Below are 16,424 nucleotides of genomic sequence, written 5' to 3' on the forward strand. Positions count from 1 at the left end.
AAATAAATTTGAGAGGTGTTGGATTTGGACTTACGGGAACAGTCCCATACTATATGAAATATAACAATGAATGGAATATCTGGTTTTTGTGACAGAGACTATCGTTGATAACAATAAAGTGCCCCCTCCATATATATATATGTATATATGAGAGCAGGAGAGTGAAAGAGCCCAAAGCAGAGAAGCTTCCTTCAGTGTGGTGGAGGCAGGACTCAAACCTGGATTGTGCCATGGCAAAACAGTACACTGTCCAAATGAGTTCTCTCGTTAGCCGACTTTTCATATTTCAGATGGAAATTAGCCTGTTTTCATGCTCAAAAGAGCATTTTCTAGACGTCCAGACAGGAAAGAGTTTCCCTGTCTGAATTTGAACTAGTTCCACAGCACCCCCAGGCTTTAGGTTGCCTGCCTCAGAGTCAGAACAGCAGGTGGGTCAGAGCGGAGGTGCCGCCCCCCTCTCCCCTCAGGGGCCCTTCCTGCACACAGAGCCTTCTACTCAAGCCTGGCGCCTGGCCTAGAGCTAGAACTTGGAGAGGCCTCTGCTTTGTAAATCTGTTTTTCATGGCTACTTTGCTCATCAGAATACAATCACTTAGGGTGGGGGAGACTGCTTAATGGTTCTGCAAAGAGAATCATGCCCCAGGCTTCAAAGCTCCAGGTTCAGAATCCCCCCATCCCCCATAATGCAGAGGTGGGCAGTAGCGCTCTGGGCACGGGGCCGGGGAGGATGTAAATCACATCGAAAATGTTTCTCCACAGTGGACATTTTCACAGATGCTCCTAATTATAAGGGTCACAGTACTTAATGAATCGCAAAGCTAGCCCATTTTTCGGGGAAGACTGTGGCAAAGCCTCGAACAGAATCCAGGTGCTGAGAATCTGGAAAGGCCAGCTAGAGGCAGGGTGCAGAGAGGTGGGCTCTGTGCAGAAAGGGGGGTCCCCACGCAGAAGTCAGCTCTGCCAGAAGCAGGAATGACAGCTGGTCATGGTCTCTCTGGCCAGCCTGGGGTGGGGACTCCACCTTAACACGAGTCTGTGTCTGGCTGCCCAGAGAGCCCCGTTGGTGCCTGTCTCCCGGCTGTCTGCCATAGTCTGATGTGCACAGAACTACCCCACAAGGCACTTGCCACTCTGGCACACTGGTGACATGCTTGGGTCATAGCACCTGCTACTCAGACAAGGTCAGAGCAGCTAGCGGGCGCGCACAGCCAGGTACCTGCAGGGCCAGCCTTTCAGCTGGACGCGGGCCACTGGAGCCCCAGCGGGAGCCTTGGGGGGGGGGAGTGCGCGGCCAGGCTAGAGGAGCTGGGGGTGAGCAGGGCCTGGGAGCTTCAGGGGAGCCTTCCCCACAGGTGGCTGCTGCCAGGCACTCTCCTCAGAGGTGGGTGAAGGCTCCAGGCAGCACACGTCTGCCCGCCGCAAGAGAGCAGCCGGGGCAGCGGGCGGCGCGGAGCAGACGCTTGGGAAGGGCCCGGTGGGCGCTGGGTGGCCGCAGCGCGTGGGGGTAGCTGAGCCACTTCCCTGGCAGGCGACCGACCGACCGTGCCCTCCGGAGGGAGGAGCGCTGAGGGCTTTCCCTCCTGGGCTGGGACGCGGCCAGCTAGCCTGGAGGGCAACAACGGCGGGGGCCCCGCGGGCACAGCCCCGTCCCTCTGGCAGGCCCCCCCGTCCGCAGCGCACGCGGGCCGGGGCCGGGCCGGGGGACCGGCTGGGGGTGCGGCAGGCGGGCGCTCGGGGTGGACTGCGGCGGGCCGGCCGCCGGTGCCCGTTTCCTCGCCTTGTGACACCCCATCCTGTTTCTCCTTTGAGTCATCTGCAGCGACGAGATAATGTGCCTAGCGTGGCTGTTTGTGCGGGCGCCCGCGTCCTCGGCGGGGTCAGTGTGGGCGCCGCCCTCGGGGCACAGGGGCACGGCTGGCGGGGGGGCACAGACCGGCGAGTTGCGGGGCGCGGGCGCTTTTCCTCCCGCCGGACGCGCAGGTGCGGCGGGGGCGGCGCCCGTGACCCCCGGGGCCAGGCCTGGGCCAGGGCGGGGACGGGAGACCCGGCTGCCGCCCCGCCCCGCCCCGCTCCGCCCCCGCTGGCCGCGCCGCCTGCTCGAAGGCGCTCCCGTGGCGGGCGGCAGGCGGCGGGCGGCGAGCGGCGGGGGTCGCGGGCGGCGGGCGGCGGGGGTCGCGGGCGGGCGGCGGGCGGCGGGCGGCGGGTGGGCGGGTGGGCGGGGGCGGCGCTGGGCGGGCGGCTGTGGGCCCGCCCCGCCGGCATCCCCGGCAGACTTCCTCCCGCCGCGGGCGGCCGGCCGAGCAGCTGGAGGAAGCGGCGGCCACGATGAGCGCGGGTGACGCCGTGTGCACGGGCTGGCTCGTCAAGTCGCCCCCCGAGCGGAAGCTGCAGCGCTACGTGAGTGCGGGCCGGCGCGGGGCTCCCGTCGGGCGGCGCGGGGGACGCGGGCCCGGGCGCCCGTGGAGTCGGGAGAGAGGTCGGCGGGGCGGGAGGGCCGGGCGGCCAGGGTCGCCGCTACGCGGCGCCGTGACAGCGGGCGGGCGGGCGGGCTCGGTGGCCACGGTGCACCCCTCAGCCGTCGGTGTCACGCACGGCAGGAAGAGCGTCTGCCCTGGACGGGCAGGAAGAAGGGACGGCGGGCGGCTTCCGAGCCGCCTTGTCCGCAGAGCGCCCTCCGGACCGGCTCGGCACGCCACTGCGGGGACCCGCCACTGGGGCTTGTGGGACAGGGACGGGGACCCCCACGGCCACGTGTGCGGGTCGCCGAGTCCGGTACTTCCAGGTCGTCGTCCCCCGCCCCAACTGCAACTGTTGGCAACAGTCATTCATCCCCGGCCACCAGGGAGGGATCAGCCTGTGTGTGACACACCGGCCCCTGCAAGGCCGCGTCGAGGCGGCTTCCTCGTTGCCGCCTGGGAGCTGACACATTGTACTTGCAGCCGGCTGTCCTCCGCACACTCCCGGCCCTGCCCCACCGCCCACACGGGCGGCCGGGCCCAGCGATGGCAGCCCTCGCCGGTCCCAGGGGAAGGCCGAGCCTCTCCATGCTGCGGGGGAGGGGTGTTGCGGGGGTGTTCTTGTCACCGTGCACCGTACGTTCTGCGACTGGGTGGTGGGGACGCGGGGGACACCACGGTACCCGCGCGGCCCCTCAGCAGCACCGCACGCCAGACGGGGTAGTCGCGGGGGGCTCGGTGCGAGACTCTCACTCCCTCAGCCCCGGCGGCCCCAGAGCACCGGGAATCCAGCCCCCCCCCCCCCCCCCCGACCCCGGTGCTGCTCCTCGTCTCGTCGCCGCCCCTGCACTCCACTCGGCGGGAACCCGCGCCGCCAGCAGGTGGCGCTCGGTGGGGCGTGGGCCGCTGCGCTCGCAGCCCGCGCTTCGCACCCGCACCGCTGCTGGGGAGCTGCTCCAGGCCCGCTGCCTGGCGCCGGCTTCGAAACGACGGGAAGGCTGAGGCCCCCGCGGAGCTGGCGCTGGCGGGACCTTGCGCTTCTCGGTGCCGCCAGAGCTTCCCTGGCCTCTCGCTCACTTGTACTCACAGTTCACAGTGTGTCCCGACCAGATTCTAGTCCATTGTCCACTTGTGATGCGCACATAGTCCATGACCCTGGGTGGTAACGCGATTCTTGACTTATTTGCTAGAGCCCTGCCCAACTCTGCTTTATGGTAGTGTGGGGGATTGAACCTGGGACCCAGAGTCTCAGGCTGTCAGAGTCTTTTGCTGTCTCTGCAGCCCCCCCCACACAGTTGTTTATTGTACCGTCTTTTGATTGTCTTTTACAAGACAATTCTGCATTTTCTTTTTCATCATTAATACAGAAATCTGTTCTTGTAAAATGCCTGACAGTATAGAGATAAATAGGAATTAAAATCCCTCTTCTCACTTCCCTCCACATCCTACCCTTCCTGTGTGCCTTTCCCCTGTCCTCCCCTTCCCCCCAGGGTTGACAGCTGTCAGCAGTTTGCTGGATTGCTTCTAGAACATTCTCCACAATGTGCATGACTTTCCTTCTCTACCAATGACAACACACTTTACTGCTTGTCCTCCCTACAACCCTGCACACCTGCCCAGGCCACCAGGGACTTCATTCTTGCCAGCCGAGATCGCTTTGTAAGCAATGTGGCAACATTGCTTAGTTTGATGGGTATTTGACTTGCTTTGGTTTTTCTTGGTTTTAAAGAATGCTGAAACAACAGTGATAATCAAGGGAGACGCTTTTCATTTCTTGGATGGTTCCGGATGCCACATACTACAATTCCTACTGTGTTCTCGCATTTACTCATTCGGACAACATCCAAGCACCAGCTGCTCTTTCTACCTCTGGAAACTAAAATTCTTTTTTTTTTTTTATATGATTTTTTTCTTTATTTATTGGATAGAGACAGTCAGAAATCAAGAGGGAAGGGAAGGATAGAGAGGGTGAGAGACAGACACCTGCAGCCCTGCTTCACCACTTGAGAAGCTTTACCCCTGCAGGTGGGGACGGGGGCTCAAACCTGGGTCCTTGCGCATTGTAACGTGTGCGCTCAACCAGGTGCGCCACCCCTGGAAACTAAAATTCTTTGATGATTGATTACAGTATTTTCAGATGTTCTCCACCACTCTACAGTTTGTCTTTTCAATCTTTTTAAATATTTATTTTATTTTTCGACAGAGATGCACAGATAGAGAAAAACACCAGAGCACGGCTCAGCTCTGGCTTATGGTGGTGTGGGGGACTGAACCTGCGACTTTGGAGCCTCAGGCATGAGAGTCTCCTTGCAAAACCATTATGCTATCTCCCCCACCTCTATATATTCCTTTAACATTTTTAAAAAATTTATTTTGGATACGGAGAGAACTTGGGAAAGAAGGGGGGAGACAGACACCTGCAGACCTGCTTCACCACTCGTGAAGCTTTCCTCCTAAAGGTAGGACCAAGGATTTGAAACCGGGTCCTTGCTGACTGTGATACGGGAGGTCAGCCAGGTGTGCCACTACCCACCCCCTTTTTTCCTTCTTTTAAAAGTATATTCTGTGGAAAAGTAATTCGGGATTTTGAAGTCCACTTTATCTTTCCCTTTTATCTAGACCATGTTTTAGCACCTCATCTCCGAACTCTTCTCTGAGTTCTGAATCCTGAGACATTCCCTAGATTTAGCTCGGATATTCACATTGATGACCCATTCCAGCTGATTTATGAAAAGTGTGAGTTTGGTGTCCCAGTTCATTCTTGCAAATAAGTTTCATTTCTATCAGTGCCATTTATTAAAAGGGATCGTTGTTTAACTGTGTTTGCAACTTTGATAAAAGTCATGGCCGTGTCGTATGTACCCCCTTTCCTGGGTTCTCTGTTACATTTTTTTCCCCTGTAATTTTGTTGCCATTGCTTTTGTTGTTAGATAAGACAGAAATGGAGAGAGGAGGGGAAGACAGGGAGGTGGAGAGAAAGATAGACACCTGCAGACCTGCTTCACCACCCATGAAGGTGGGGAGTTGGGGGCTCGAACTGCAATCCTTACGCAGGTCCCTGCGCTTCGCACGCACCATGTGTGCTTAGCCCGCTGCACTACTGCCTGACTCCCTCATCTTTCTTTTTTTGATATTTATTTATTTATTTATTCCCTTTTGTTGCCCTTGTTGATTTATTGTTGTAGTTATTATTGTTGTTATCGATGTCATCATTGTTGGGTAGGACAGAGAGAAATGGAGAGAGGAGGGGAAGACAGAGAGGGGGAGAGAAAGACAGACACCTGCAGACCTGCTTCACCGCCTGTGAAGCGACTCCCCTGCAGGTGGGGAGCCCGAGGCTGAAACCCCACTCCTTTCATCGGTCCTTGTGCTTTGCGCCATGTGAGCTTAACCCTCTGTGCTACCACCCAACTCCCTTTTTTTCATTTTTTTTTATTCTCACTTGGGCTGGGGCTTGGTGCCAGCACTAGGAATCACCACTCCTCCAAGGCTTTTTTTTTTTTTTTTTTTTGGCCTCCAGGGTCATCACTGGGGCTCGGGTGCGGCACTACAAACCCACTGCTCCTGTGGCCATTTTTTCAGTTTTCTGGATAGGGCAGAGAGAAATTAGAGGCAGGGGCAGATTGAGAGGGAGAGAGAAAGACCTGCTTCACTGCTTGCGAAGTGGCCCTCCTGCACATGGGGAGCCAGAGGCTTGAACCAGGATCTTTGTGCACTTTGTACTATGTGTGCTTAACCGACTGCGCCACCACCCGCCCCCCTTCTTCCTCTTCTTCTCCTTCTTCTACTTCTTCTTCTCCTTCTCCTTCTCCTCCTCCTCCTCCTCCTCCTTCTTCTTCTTCTTCTTCTTCTTCTTCTTCTTCTACTTCTTCTTCTCCTTCTCCTTCTCCTTCTCCTTCTCCTTCTCCTTCTCCTTCTCCTTCTCCTTCTCCTTCTCCTTCTCCTTCTCCTTCTTCTTCTTCTTCTTCTTCTTCTTCTTTTTCCTCCAGGGTTATCGCTGGGGCTCCATGAGAATCCACTGTGCCTGGGGGGCTATTATTTTCCCCTTTTGTTGCTCTTGCTGTTTATCGTTGTTGTTACTATTATTGTTGTCGTTGTTGTTGGATAGGACAGAGAGAAACTGAGAGGGGAGGGGAAGACAGAGAGGAGGAGAGAAAGACAGACACCTGCAGACCTGCTTCACCGCCAGGGGCTCAAATCGGGATCTTTACGCCGGTCCCTGTGCTTTGTGCCACGTGCGCTTAACCAGCTGCGCCGCTGCCCGGCCCCCCTCCCCTTCTCCTTTTTTTAAAGATAGGACAGAGAAATTGAGAGGCCATGGGAGACAGCATAATGGTTATGCATAGAGATTCTTGTCTGAGGCTCCAAAGTCGTACGTTCAATCCCCCTTAATCACCAGCTGAAAAGTGCTCTAGTTTAAAAAAAAGGAAGAGAGGGAGTCGGGCTGTAGCGCAGCGGGTTAAGAACACGCTGTGCGAAGCGCAAGGACCAGCGTAAGGACCCCGGTTCGAGCCCCCGGCTCCCCACCTGCAGGGGAGTCGCTTCACAAGTGGTGAAGCAGGTCTGCAGGTGTCTGTCTTTCTCTCCCCCTCTATCTTCTCTCCTCTCTCCATTTCTCTCTGTTCTATCTAACAAGGACGACATCAATAAGAACAATAATAACTACAACAATAAAACGACAAGGGCAACAAAAGGGAAAATAAATACTAAAAAAATTTTTTAAAGGTTTAACGAAAAAAAAAAGGAAGAGGACACCTGCAAAGCTTTCCCTCTGTGCCTTTAACCCAGGTTCTTGTGCACTGTAATGTGTGCACTCAACCAGGTCACCACCTGGGTACCCAGCTCCTTATGCTTTTAACAATTATAACTTTATTTCTATGTATTTATTTTTAATATTTCTATTTATGTATTGATGAGAGGGACAGGAGGAGAGAAAGAACCAGACACCACTCTGGCCCATATGCTGCCCGGGCTAAAACTCAGGACCTTGTGCTTGAGAGTTTAATGCTTTATCCACTGCACCACCTCCCGGACCCCAATTTATAACTTTATAGTGATCCTTAAAATCTGGGTGTTTTAGACTTCCAACTGTTTCTTTTTAGAGTTATTTTGGCTATTATAGGCATGTCTCCTTTCTGTATGGATTTCAGAATTAGTCTGACAATTGACTTTTGCACTTCGATCCTGTAGCCGTCTGACCTGCTAAACACGCTCATTAGTTTTCTTTTTCTTACTCTTTTTATACTATTCATTAATATTTATTTTATTTACTAATATTTTTATTCATTTTACCAGAGCGCTCTCAGGTCTGGTTTATGGTGACACAGGATTGAACCTGGGACTTTGCATAATCATTGTGCTATCTCCTCAGCCCTCACTGATTAATTTTCTTTCCTCCCTTTCTCCCCTCCTCCTTATCCTTTTTTTTTTTCCAGCCATGACCTCGACCCTGTGCAATCCCATGAATCTTTCTCAGTGCATGGTGCTCCCATGTGGTACCAGGGGTTCAAGCCCGGGTCCCTACATGTGGCGAACTGAGTTCAGCTGGCTAAGCTGTCTCCCGGCCCCAATGAGTTCCTATAGCCTTGCTTGTGATTCAAAACTGCAGTGAGCTCCATGTTTTACCTAAATTCTGAGACTCGGCACCTTTGATTTTATTTATCTTCTGATGAAAGCAACTTAAAAGAAAATATTTTATTTATTCACCAATGAGAAAGATAGGGAGAGAGAGAGGAACCAGACAGCACTCTGGTACATCTTCAGCCAGGGATTGAACTCAGGACCTCATGCTTGAGAGTCTAATGCTTTATCCATTGCACTACCGTCTGGACCACCATTGGCTTTTTTTTTTTCTCTTTCTATTTTTAATTCAATAGGACAGAGCAGAGAGAAATTGAGAGGGGAGGGGAAATAGAGAAAGCGAGATACCTGTAGACCTGCTTCACAGTTCATGAAGCTTCCACTCTGCAAGTGGGAGGAAAGAGCTCAAACCCGGTCCCTGTGAGGGTCCTTTCACACAGTACTATGTGTGCTTAGCCGCCTACCCCCCTGTTTTTTTTTTTTTTTTTTTAATAATGATTGGCAAGATCTTAGGATAAGGGGTACAATTCAATACAATTCCACCACCAGAGTTCCCTGTCCCAGCCCCCTTCACTGGAAGATTTCCTAGTCTGTCTTTCTTTCTTTCTTTTTTAATTGAAAATAGCGAACTTTTAGTAATTCTTATTAGACTAAATCAGCTTACAGATGCAATTTCTCCAGCACAATATGGACAAAAGTTGCAGGAAAGAGAGAATAAAACAATTTGCTTGAGCAGGGCCACGTTTCTAGAATGGACATGAGCCAATACAAAGTACAACAAAAATATGCGAGAAAAACTGTCCTCAAGACAGGAGGTGGGGGACTCTTTTCTTTTCTTTCCTTTTCTTTACCAGAGCACTGTTCAACTCTGGCATATGGTGGTGGTGGTTGGGGGGGGGGGGGTTTGAACCTGGAACTTTGGAGCCTCAGGCATGAGAGTCCATTTGCATAACCATTATGCTATCAACCCTCCACCCAGCTTCCCTATTCTTTATCCCTCTGGAAGCATGAACCCAAGATCTTTATGGGGTGCAGAAGGTGGGAGGTCTGACTTCTGTAATTGCCTCTTCCCCTGACAGGGGTGTTGGCAGGTTTTTTAAAGCAAAAAGTGTCCTTATATTACCAGTTTTCTGAGGCTGTTTATTGTGAATTGGGTTTTGTCAAATACTTTTCCTGCATCTATTAAAAATCGTTTCTTTTGGGAGTCGGGCTGTAGCGCAGCAGGTTAAGCACAGGTGGCGCAAAGCACAAGGACCGGCATAAGGATCCCGGTTCGAACCCCGGCTCCTCACCTGCAGGGGAGTCGCTTCACAGGCGGTGAAGCAGGTCTGCAGGTGTCTATCTTTCCCCCTCTCTGTCTTCCCCTCCTCTCTCCATTGCTCTCTGTCCTATCCAACAACAACAACAATAATAACTATAACAATAAAACAACAAGGGCAACAAAAGGGAATAAATAAAATAAATATTAAAAAAATTTTTAAAAATCATTTCTTTTTCAGCTTTTTTTTATGGTGAATCACTCTGACTGACTTTCGTGTTCACCCAACTGTGAACTACTAGGGTCAACCTCACTTAGTTGTGATGTGCTGCTTCTCTTGTTTATTGCTGCGTTTTGCTGGTGATGTTATATTTCTTTTCCAGAAGGTTATGTAGATCCCCCCCCTTTTTTGGTACTGTGTCTGCTTTTCATGTTAGCAGAGTGTTAGTTCCATGTAGTAAATTGGGAAGTGCTCCTCTCTCAGTTTTGGGGGGACATGTTGCATATATTAGGTACTAGGTGTCTCTTGCCTGAATGCTCAGTGATGCTCACTGTCAAGACTGTCTGGGCCTGAACTTTTCCTTGTGGGAACCTTAGTGACTACAAGTTCTGTTCTGGACTCCAGTTCTAGCCATCTGCAGGTCATCCATACTTTCTTCTTTTTTATTCTTTTAAAAAATATCTTTATTTACTTATTGGATAGACAGTCAGAAACCAAGAGGGAAGGGGAAATAGAGAGGAAGAGAGACAGAAATATAACTGCAGCCCTGCTTCACCACTTGCAAAGCTTTCCCCCTGCAGGTGGGGATGGGGGCTCAAACCTGGGTCCTTGCGCACTGTAACATGTGCACTCAGCCAGGTGTGCCACCACCCGGCTCCTGGTCATCCATACTTTGTGAATGAGCTCTGATAATTTGAGTTTTTCAAAGATTTCCTGTGCTACCTGTAAATTCTCCCAATTTCTTTTTCTTTCTTTCTTTTTTTTTTTTTTTTTGCCTCTAGGGTTATGACTGGAGTCTGCTGCCTGCACTACAATAATCCACTGCTCCTGGAGACCATTTTTCCCATTTTTGTTGCCCTTGTTGATGTTATTGCTCTTGTTGGATGGGACAGAGAGAAATAGAGAGAGGAGGGGAAAACGAAAAGGGGGGCGAAAGATTCACCTGTAGACCTGCTTCACCACTTGTGAAGCGGCCCCCCTGCAGGTGGGGAGTGAGGGGCTCCAACCAGGATCTTTACACCAGTCCCCTGTCTTCGCACCATCTGCGCTTAACCTGCTGCGGTACCTACCACCCAGCCCTCAGTTCGCCGATTTCTTTTTTTACCAGTTTATTTTTATTTATTTATTCCCTTTGGTTGCCCTTGTTGTTTTATTGTTGTAGTTATTATTGTTGTTATTGATGTTGTTGTTGGATAGGACAGAGAGAAATGGTGAGAGAAGAGGGGAAGACAGAGAAGAAGAGAGAAAGAGAGACACTTGCAGACCTGCTTCTACACCTGTGAAGCGACTCCCTTGTAGGTGGGGAGCTGGGGGCTCAAACCGGGATCGTTACGCTTTGCACCACTTGTGCTTAACCTGCTGCCTGACTCCCCACTTCTCCGATTTCTAACTACAGAGTTGTCCATTATTCTCCCCTATGGTTCTTTTCACGCCTGTAGGGTTTGTAGCCATCTCTTGTGCTTGTCATCTGGTGGCCTGGGTTGGTTAAGATGCCTGAAGCTCCAGAGTCGCAGGCCGTGGGGAGCAGTGTTCTGGCCTCCGTAAATGTCTCTCATTAAAATAAAACAAATTAGAAAGCATCAATCTGGTGGTTTATTTCTTCTCTGTTTTTTTCCTCAAAATCTTACCAATTTGACTTATCCTTCTTTCTTTCTTTCTTTCTTTCTTTCTTTCTTTCTTTCTTTCTTTCTTTCTTTCTTTCTTTCTTTCTTTTTCCTTCTTTTTTCTTTTGCCTCCAGGGTTATAGCTGAAGCTCGGTGCCTGCACTACGAATCTGTTGCTCCTGGCGGCCATTTTTCATTTTTTCCACTTTATTGGACAGGGCAGAGAGAATTTAAGAGGGGAGGGAGAGATAGAGAGGGAGAGAGACAGACACCTGCACGGCTTGTGAAACGACCCCCCTGCAGGTGGGGAACCGGGGGCTCTTCTACTTAGGTGCGCTTAACTTTTAACCCAGTGCACTACCGCCCAGCCCCTGATGTTTGCTTAAAGCCCTACCTTTGTTTTCATGGAGATATATATATTGCTTTCAATTTCACAGATTTGTCTTCTTGCTTTTATTATTCCTTCCTTCTGATTGCTCCAAATTTCCTTTTTATTTTTTCTTTATCTAGTTTCTTTTATTTATTTATTTATTTCCTTTTTGTTGCCCTTGTTTTTATTGTTGTTGTAGTTATTATTGTTGATGTCGTTGTTCTTAGGACAGAGAGAAATGGAGAGAGGAGGGGAAGACAGAGGGGGGGAGAGAAAGACAGACACCTGCAGACCTGCTTCACCACCTGTAAAGCGACTCCCCTGCAGGTGGGGAGCCGGGGCTCGAACCTGGATCCTTACGCCGGTGCTTGCGCTTTGCGCCATGTGGGTTTAACCCGTTGCGCTACTGCCCGTCTCCCCTTTATCTAGTTTCTTAAGGGGGGACTTAAATTGCTGGTTTTAGATCATAGCTATATTTCCCATATAAGCATTGATTGCTACAAACTTTCATTAGAGTACTGTTTTTGGTGCTTTGCACAAACTGTGATCTGTTGTTTTTCCTTTTCAATTGTTCCAGAGTTTTCCCTGAAGTCACCATGGATTTTCTCTTTTACTCAAGGATTGTTTAGGGTTATTTGTTTAATTTCAAAGTATTGGGGGGTATCTCTCTGTTATTAAAACAAATCTAGTCATGTTCATTGTGCTAGGAAAACTGTGACCCGCAGTGCGAATTCACATGACGGGTACACATGTGTACTTGACGGCAGCCCTTCATCGACCCACTGGATGCAGGTTCAGGGTAAGCGGCTCGGAAGCTGGTCAGCTCTGTGGCGTTTCCTGTCAGGTATGGAGAGAGGAGAGTGAACATTCCCATCTGGAATTGTGGATTTGGCCATTTCTTCTCTTTCAGTTTTGTTTGGCTTCGCTTCATGTATTGAAAATTTTGGTGCTCTGTTTGGTGAGAACATTTGGACATTTCCATTTCATGTAAGTCCCTTCTACACAGCGCGCGTCGGCTCTGATTTGCATGCTGTCCTGTCGTCTTCGTTCACTCGCATTGAATGGGATACTTGAAATGTCAGCTCCTTGATGTCGTATGTGTATACATGTTGTCTCTTTTTTAATTTTTAAAATTTCTTTATTAGGGATTAATGTTTTGCAGTCAATAGTAAATACAACAGTTTGTACATGCATAACATTTCCCAGTTTTCCACATAACAATACAACCCCCACTAGGTCCTCTGTCATCCTTTTTGGACCTGTACTCTCCCCCCCCCACCCCAGAGTCTTTTACTTTGGTGCGATACACCAATTCCAGTTCAGGTTCTACTTGTGTTTTCTCTTCTTTTTAAAAATTCCTTTATTGAGGAATTAATGCTTTACATTCAACAATAAATACAATAGTTTGTACATGCATAACATTCCCCAGTTTCCCATATAATAATACAACCCCCACTAGTTCCTCTGTCATCCTTCATGGACCTGTATTTTCACCCCAGAGTCTTTTACTTTGGTGTGATACGCCAATTCCATTTCAGGTTCTACTTGTGTTTTCTTTTCTGATCTTGTTTTTCAACTTCTGCCTGAGAGTGAGATCATCCCATATTCATCCTTCTGTTTCTGACTTATCTCACGTAACATGCATTTTTCAAGGTCCATCCAAGATCGGCTGAAAACAATGAAGTCGCCATTTTTTACAGCTGAGTAGTATTTCATTGTGTATCTAGACCACAACTTGCTCAGCCACTCATCTGTTGTTGGACACCTGGGCTGCTTCCAGGTTTTGGCTATTACAAATTGTGCTGCCAAGAACATATGTGTACACAGATCTTTTTGGATGGGTGTGTTGGGTTCCTTAGAATCTATCCCCAGGAGAGGAATTGTGGGATCATAGGGTAGGTCCATTTCTAGCCTTCTGAGAGTTCTCCAGACTGTTCTCCATAGAGGTTGGGCCCATTGACATTCCCACCAGCAGTGTAGGAGGGTTCCTTTGACCCCACACCCTCTCCAGCATTTGCTGCTGTTACCTTTTCTGATGTATGACATTCTCACAGGAGTGAAATGATATCTCATTGTTGTCTTGATTTGCATTTCTCTGACAATCAAAGACTTGGAGCATTTTTTCTTGTGTTTCTCGGCCTTTTGGATCTCTTCTGTGGTGAATATTCTGTCCATGTCCTCCCCCCATTTTTGGATGGGGTTATTTTTTGTCTTGTTGTTGAGATTTGCAAGTTCTTTATATATTCTGGTTATTAGCCTCTTGTCTGATGTATGGCATGTAAAGATTTTCTCCCATTCTGTGAGGGATCTCTTGGTTTGGGTAGTGGTTTCTTTTTGCTATGCAGAAGCTTTTTAATTTGATGTAGTCCCATAGGTTTATGCTTGTCTTAGTCTTCTTTGTAACTAGATTCGTTTCATTGAACATATCTTTAAAATGTATGCGGAAAAGAGTTCTGCCACCATTTTCCTCTAAGTATCTGATAGTTTGTGGTCTAACATCCAAGTTCTTGATCCACTTAGAATTTACTTTTGTATTTGGTGAAATATAGTGGTTCAGTTTCATTCTTCTGCATGTTTCAACCCATTGTTTCCAACACCATTTGTTGAAGAGACTCTGCTTTCCCCATGTAATAGTCTGGGAACCTTTGTCAAAAATCAGATGTCCATAGGTGTGGGGGTATGTTGTCTCTTTTTTCTCTCTTCTTTTCTCAATGGTTTCTGCCTTCTCTTGGGCTAATCTGGCTTTCTTATTCTTCCATCTTGACTCTACTATCAATTTACTAGTTGCAGCTTTTGAGATTCTTACTCGTTGGCCTAGCATATCAAATCATTCCCTTTAATGAATTAGTGCCTCCATTTAAATGGCATGGTGTCAGTTCATGGGCAGTGTAAAGACTGCATTCCCAGCCATCTGATATTCTAGTCTTATTACTATCTTTACTTATTGGATAAAAACAGCCAGAAATCGAGAGGGATGGGGAAGGTAGAGTGGGAGAGAGACAGTGAGATACCTGTAGCCCTGCTTCACCACTCGGTTTCCCCTCTTCTGGTTGGGACTGGGGGCTCGAACCTGGGTCCTTGTGCACTGTAACATGTGCGCTCAACCAAGTGTGCCACCACTCGGCCCCCTCATTTGATATTCTTCACATGACTGCTGTCATGTACTTTATTTTAACATGCCTGTAGACACACTACACATCACTACTGAATTTGTGCTAGACTGGTTCTCTTTTCAAGTAATTAAGGATAAAGAGAAAATCAGTTAGACTTAGTTTCCCCTCCTCCTTTTCCTCCACCACCTCCTCCTCCTCTGTTGGTCTGCTTCTAATTCTGCTTCTAAGACCCCTTCTGTTTTGATCATCACGTTAGGTTCACTTGCATTGCTTAACGCTGTGGTCTATTTACATAATCATTGCTTTACCTGAGAACCGCCCTGCCTACAGGGCATTTAATCCCCACTGGTTAGATGCAAGCTTGATACGTGTGCTTTGTCCTTCTCCTCACCCCTTATCCTACGTACTTCCTCTTCTGTCATGACACTCCCGCCTCAGGAGATATAAAGGACAGGATTTTCTAATGAAGAGAGATTAGATTGATTGCGCCGCATCCCCGCTCATCAATAAAGATTGAACTGCGTTCCCAGCTCAGCCGTGAGTCCCTGGTCGTCTGTCTCCCGCCTGCGAAGCCGGCCCGGCACCTGGCACCCGAACAGGGACCGCCACTCCTCTTCTCTTCTTCTGTCTCGCTATCTTTTGAGCTTCTCCACTCAGGGCTGACTTTTTCAGATGGAGACACAGAGAGGGAAAGACGCCATAGCACCAAATCTTCCTTCAGTGTGACCAGGGCCGAGATTGAACTTAGGTCATGCACATGGCAAAATAGCACAGGGGTCAGGCGGTGGCACAGCCAGTTTAGTGTATAGGTTATCATGCTGAGGGACCCAGGTTCAAGCCCTGGTTCCCACCTGCAGGGGAAAGCTTCTAGAGTGGTGAAGCAGCACTGTAGGCCCCTCCCTCCATCTCTCTCTCTCTTTCTCTCTCTCTCTCTCTCCCACTCCCACTCTATTTACCCTTTCCTTCTCAGTTTCTCTCTGTCCTATCAGACTAAAAAGGAAAGGAAAAAGGGAGGGGCAGTGGTCAGCTGGAGTGATGGATTTGTCATACAGATACTGAACCCCACTGATAACCTTGGTGGCAATGAAAGAAGGAAAGAGAGAGAGAGAGAGAAAACCTAGCACACTATCCAACTAAGTTATTTTGCTGATGCCTCTTATTCAGTTTCTCTTTAAAAAAATTATTTTTATTTATTTCTTATTGGCTAGTTGCAGAGAGAAATTGACAGGGGGGGCGATAGAGAGGGAGAGAGATACCTGCAGCCCCGGGTCACTGCCTGGCCCCTGTTTCTCAGTTTCTAGCACTACATCTCCTTGTGTAATTTCAAGTTGGTGTCCACTGTCCTATTTCTTTACCCGAGGAGCTTCCCGGCCCACTATGTCATCGATGTCTGCTGCAGTGAAGTCTGTCGGTTCCATCGGAGGATGTCTCTTTTCTCTTGGTTGTAAGAAGGCATTTTCACTGGGTGTAGAGGTCTGAGTCGAGCTTGTTTTGTTGTGCGCTCCAGGTCTCTTTAATCTTCAGATCCTATAGTGCTACTTTCTACTTGAGAAAGGGGCCGCTCCTGGGTTCCTCCCTCCCTTCTCTTCCCCCTTCACTTTGTGCTGGCGCTACAAATCCACACTTCCCGGTGGCCATTTTTTCCTTTTTTTTAATTCTATTTTATGTTTTTAAATTTTTTTGTATTCTAAGATTTTATGTATTCATGAGAAAGATAGGAGAGAGAGAGAGAGAGAGAGAGAGAGAGAGAGAGAGAAAGAACCAGACCAGACATCACTCTGGTATATGTGCGACCGGAGAGTGAACTCAGGGCTTCATGCTTG

The 16,424-nt window shown here is 49.3% G+C and overlaps 1 protein-coding gene across 2 annotated transcripts in view; it reads left to right on the plus strand.

Moving 5' to 3' along the window:
• The first annotated feature begins 2,150 nt into the window (after positions 1–2,150).
• Positions 2,151–16,424, plus strand: part of GAB3 (GRB2 associated binding protein 3) — a 67,647-nt gene continuing 53,373 nt past the window's right edge. For both annotated transcript variants that reach the window (XM_060183190.1, XM_060183191.1), the window contains exon 1: positions 2,151–2,397. In XM_060183190.1, the coding sequence (XP_060039173.1) occupies positions 2,326–2,397 (72 nt within the window). In that variant the 5' untranslated portion in view covers positions 2,151–2,325. The remainder of the gene's footprint in view (positions 2,398–16,424) is intronic.

This window comes from Erinaceus europaeus, chromosome X, assembly GCF_950295315.1.
Source record: "Erinaceus europaeus chromosome X, mEriEur2.1, whole genome shotgun sequence".
Taxonomy (NCBI): domain Eukaryota; kingdom Metazoa; phylum Chordata; class Mammalia; order Eulipotyphla; family Erinaceidae; genus Erinaceus; species Erinaceus europaeus.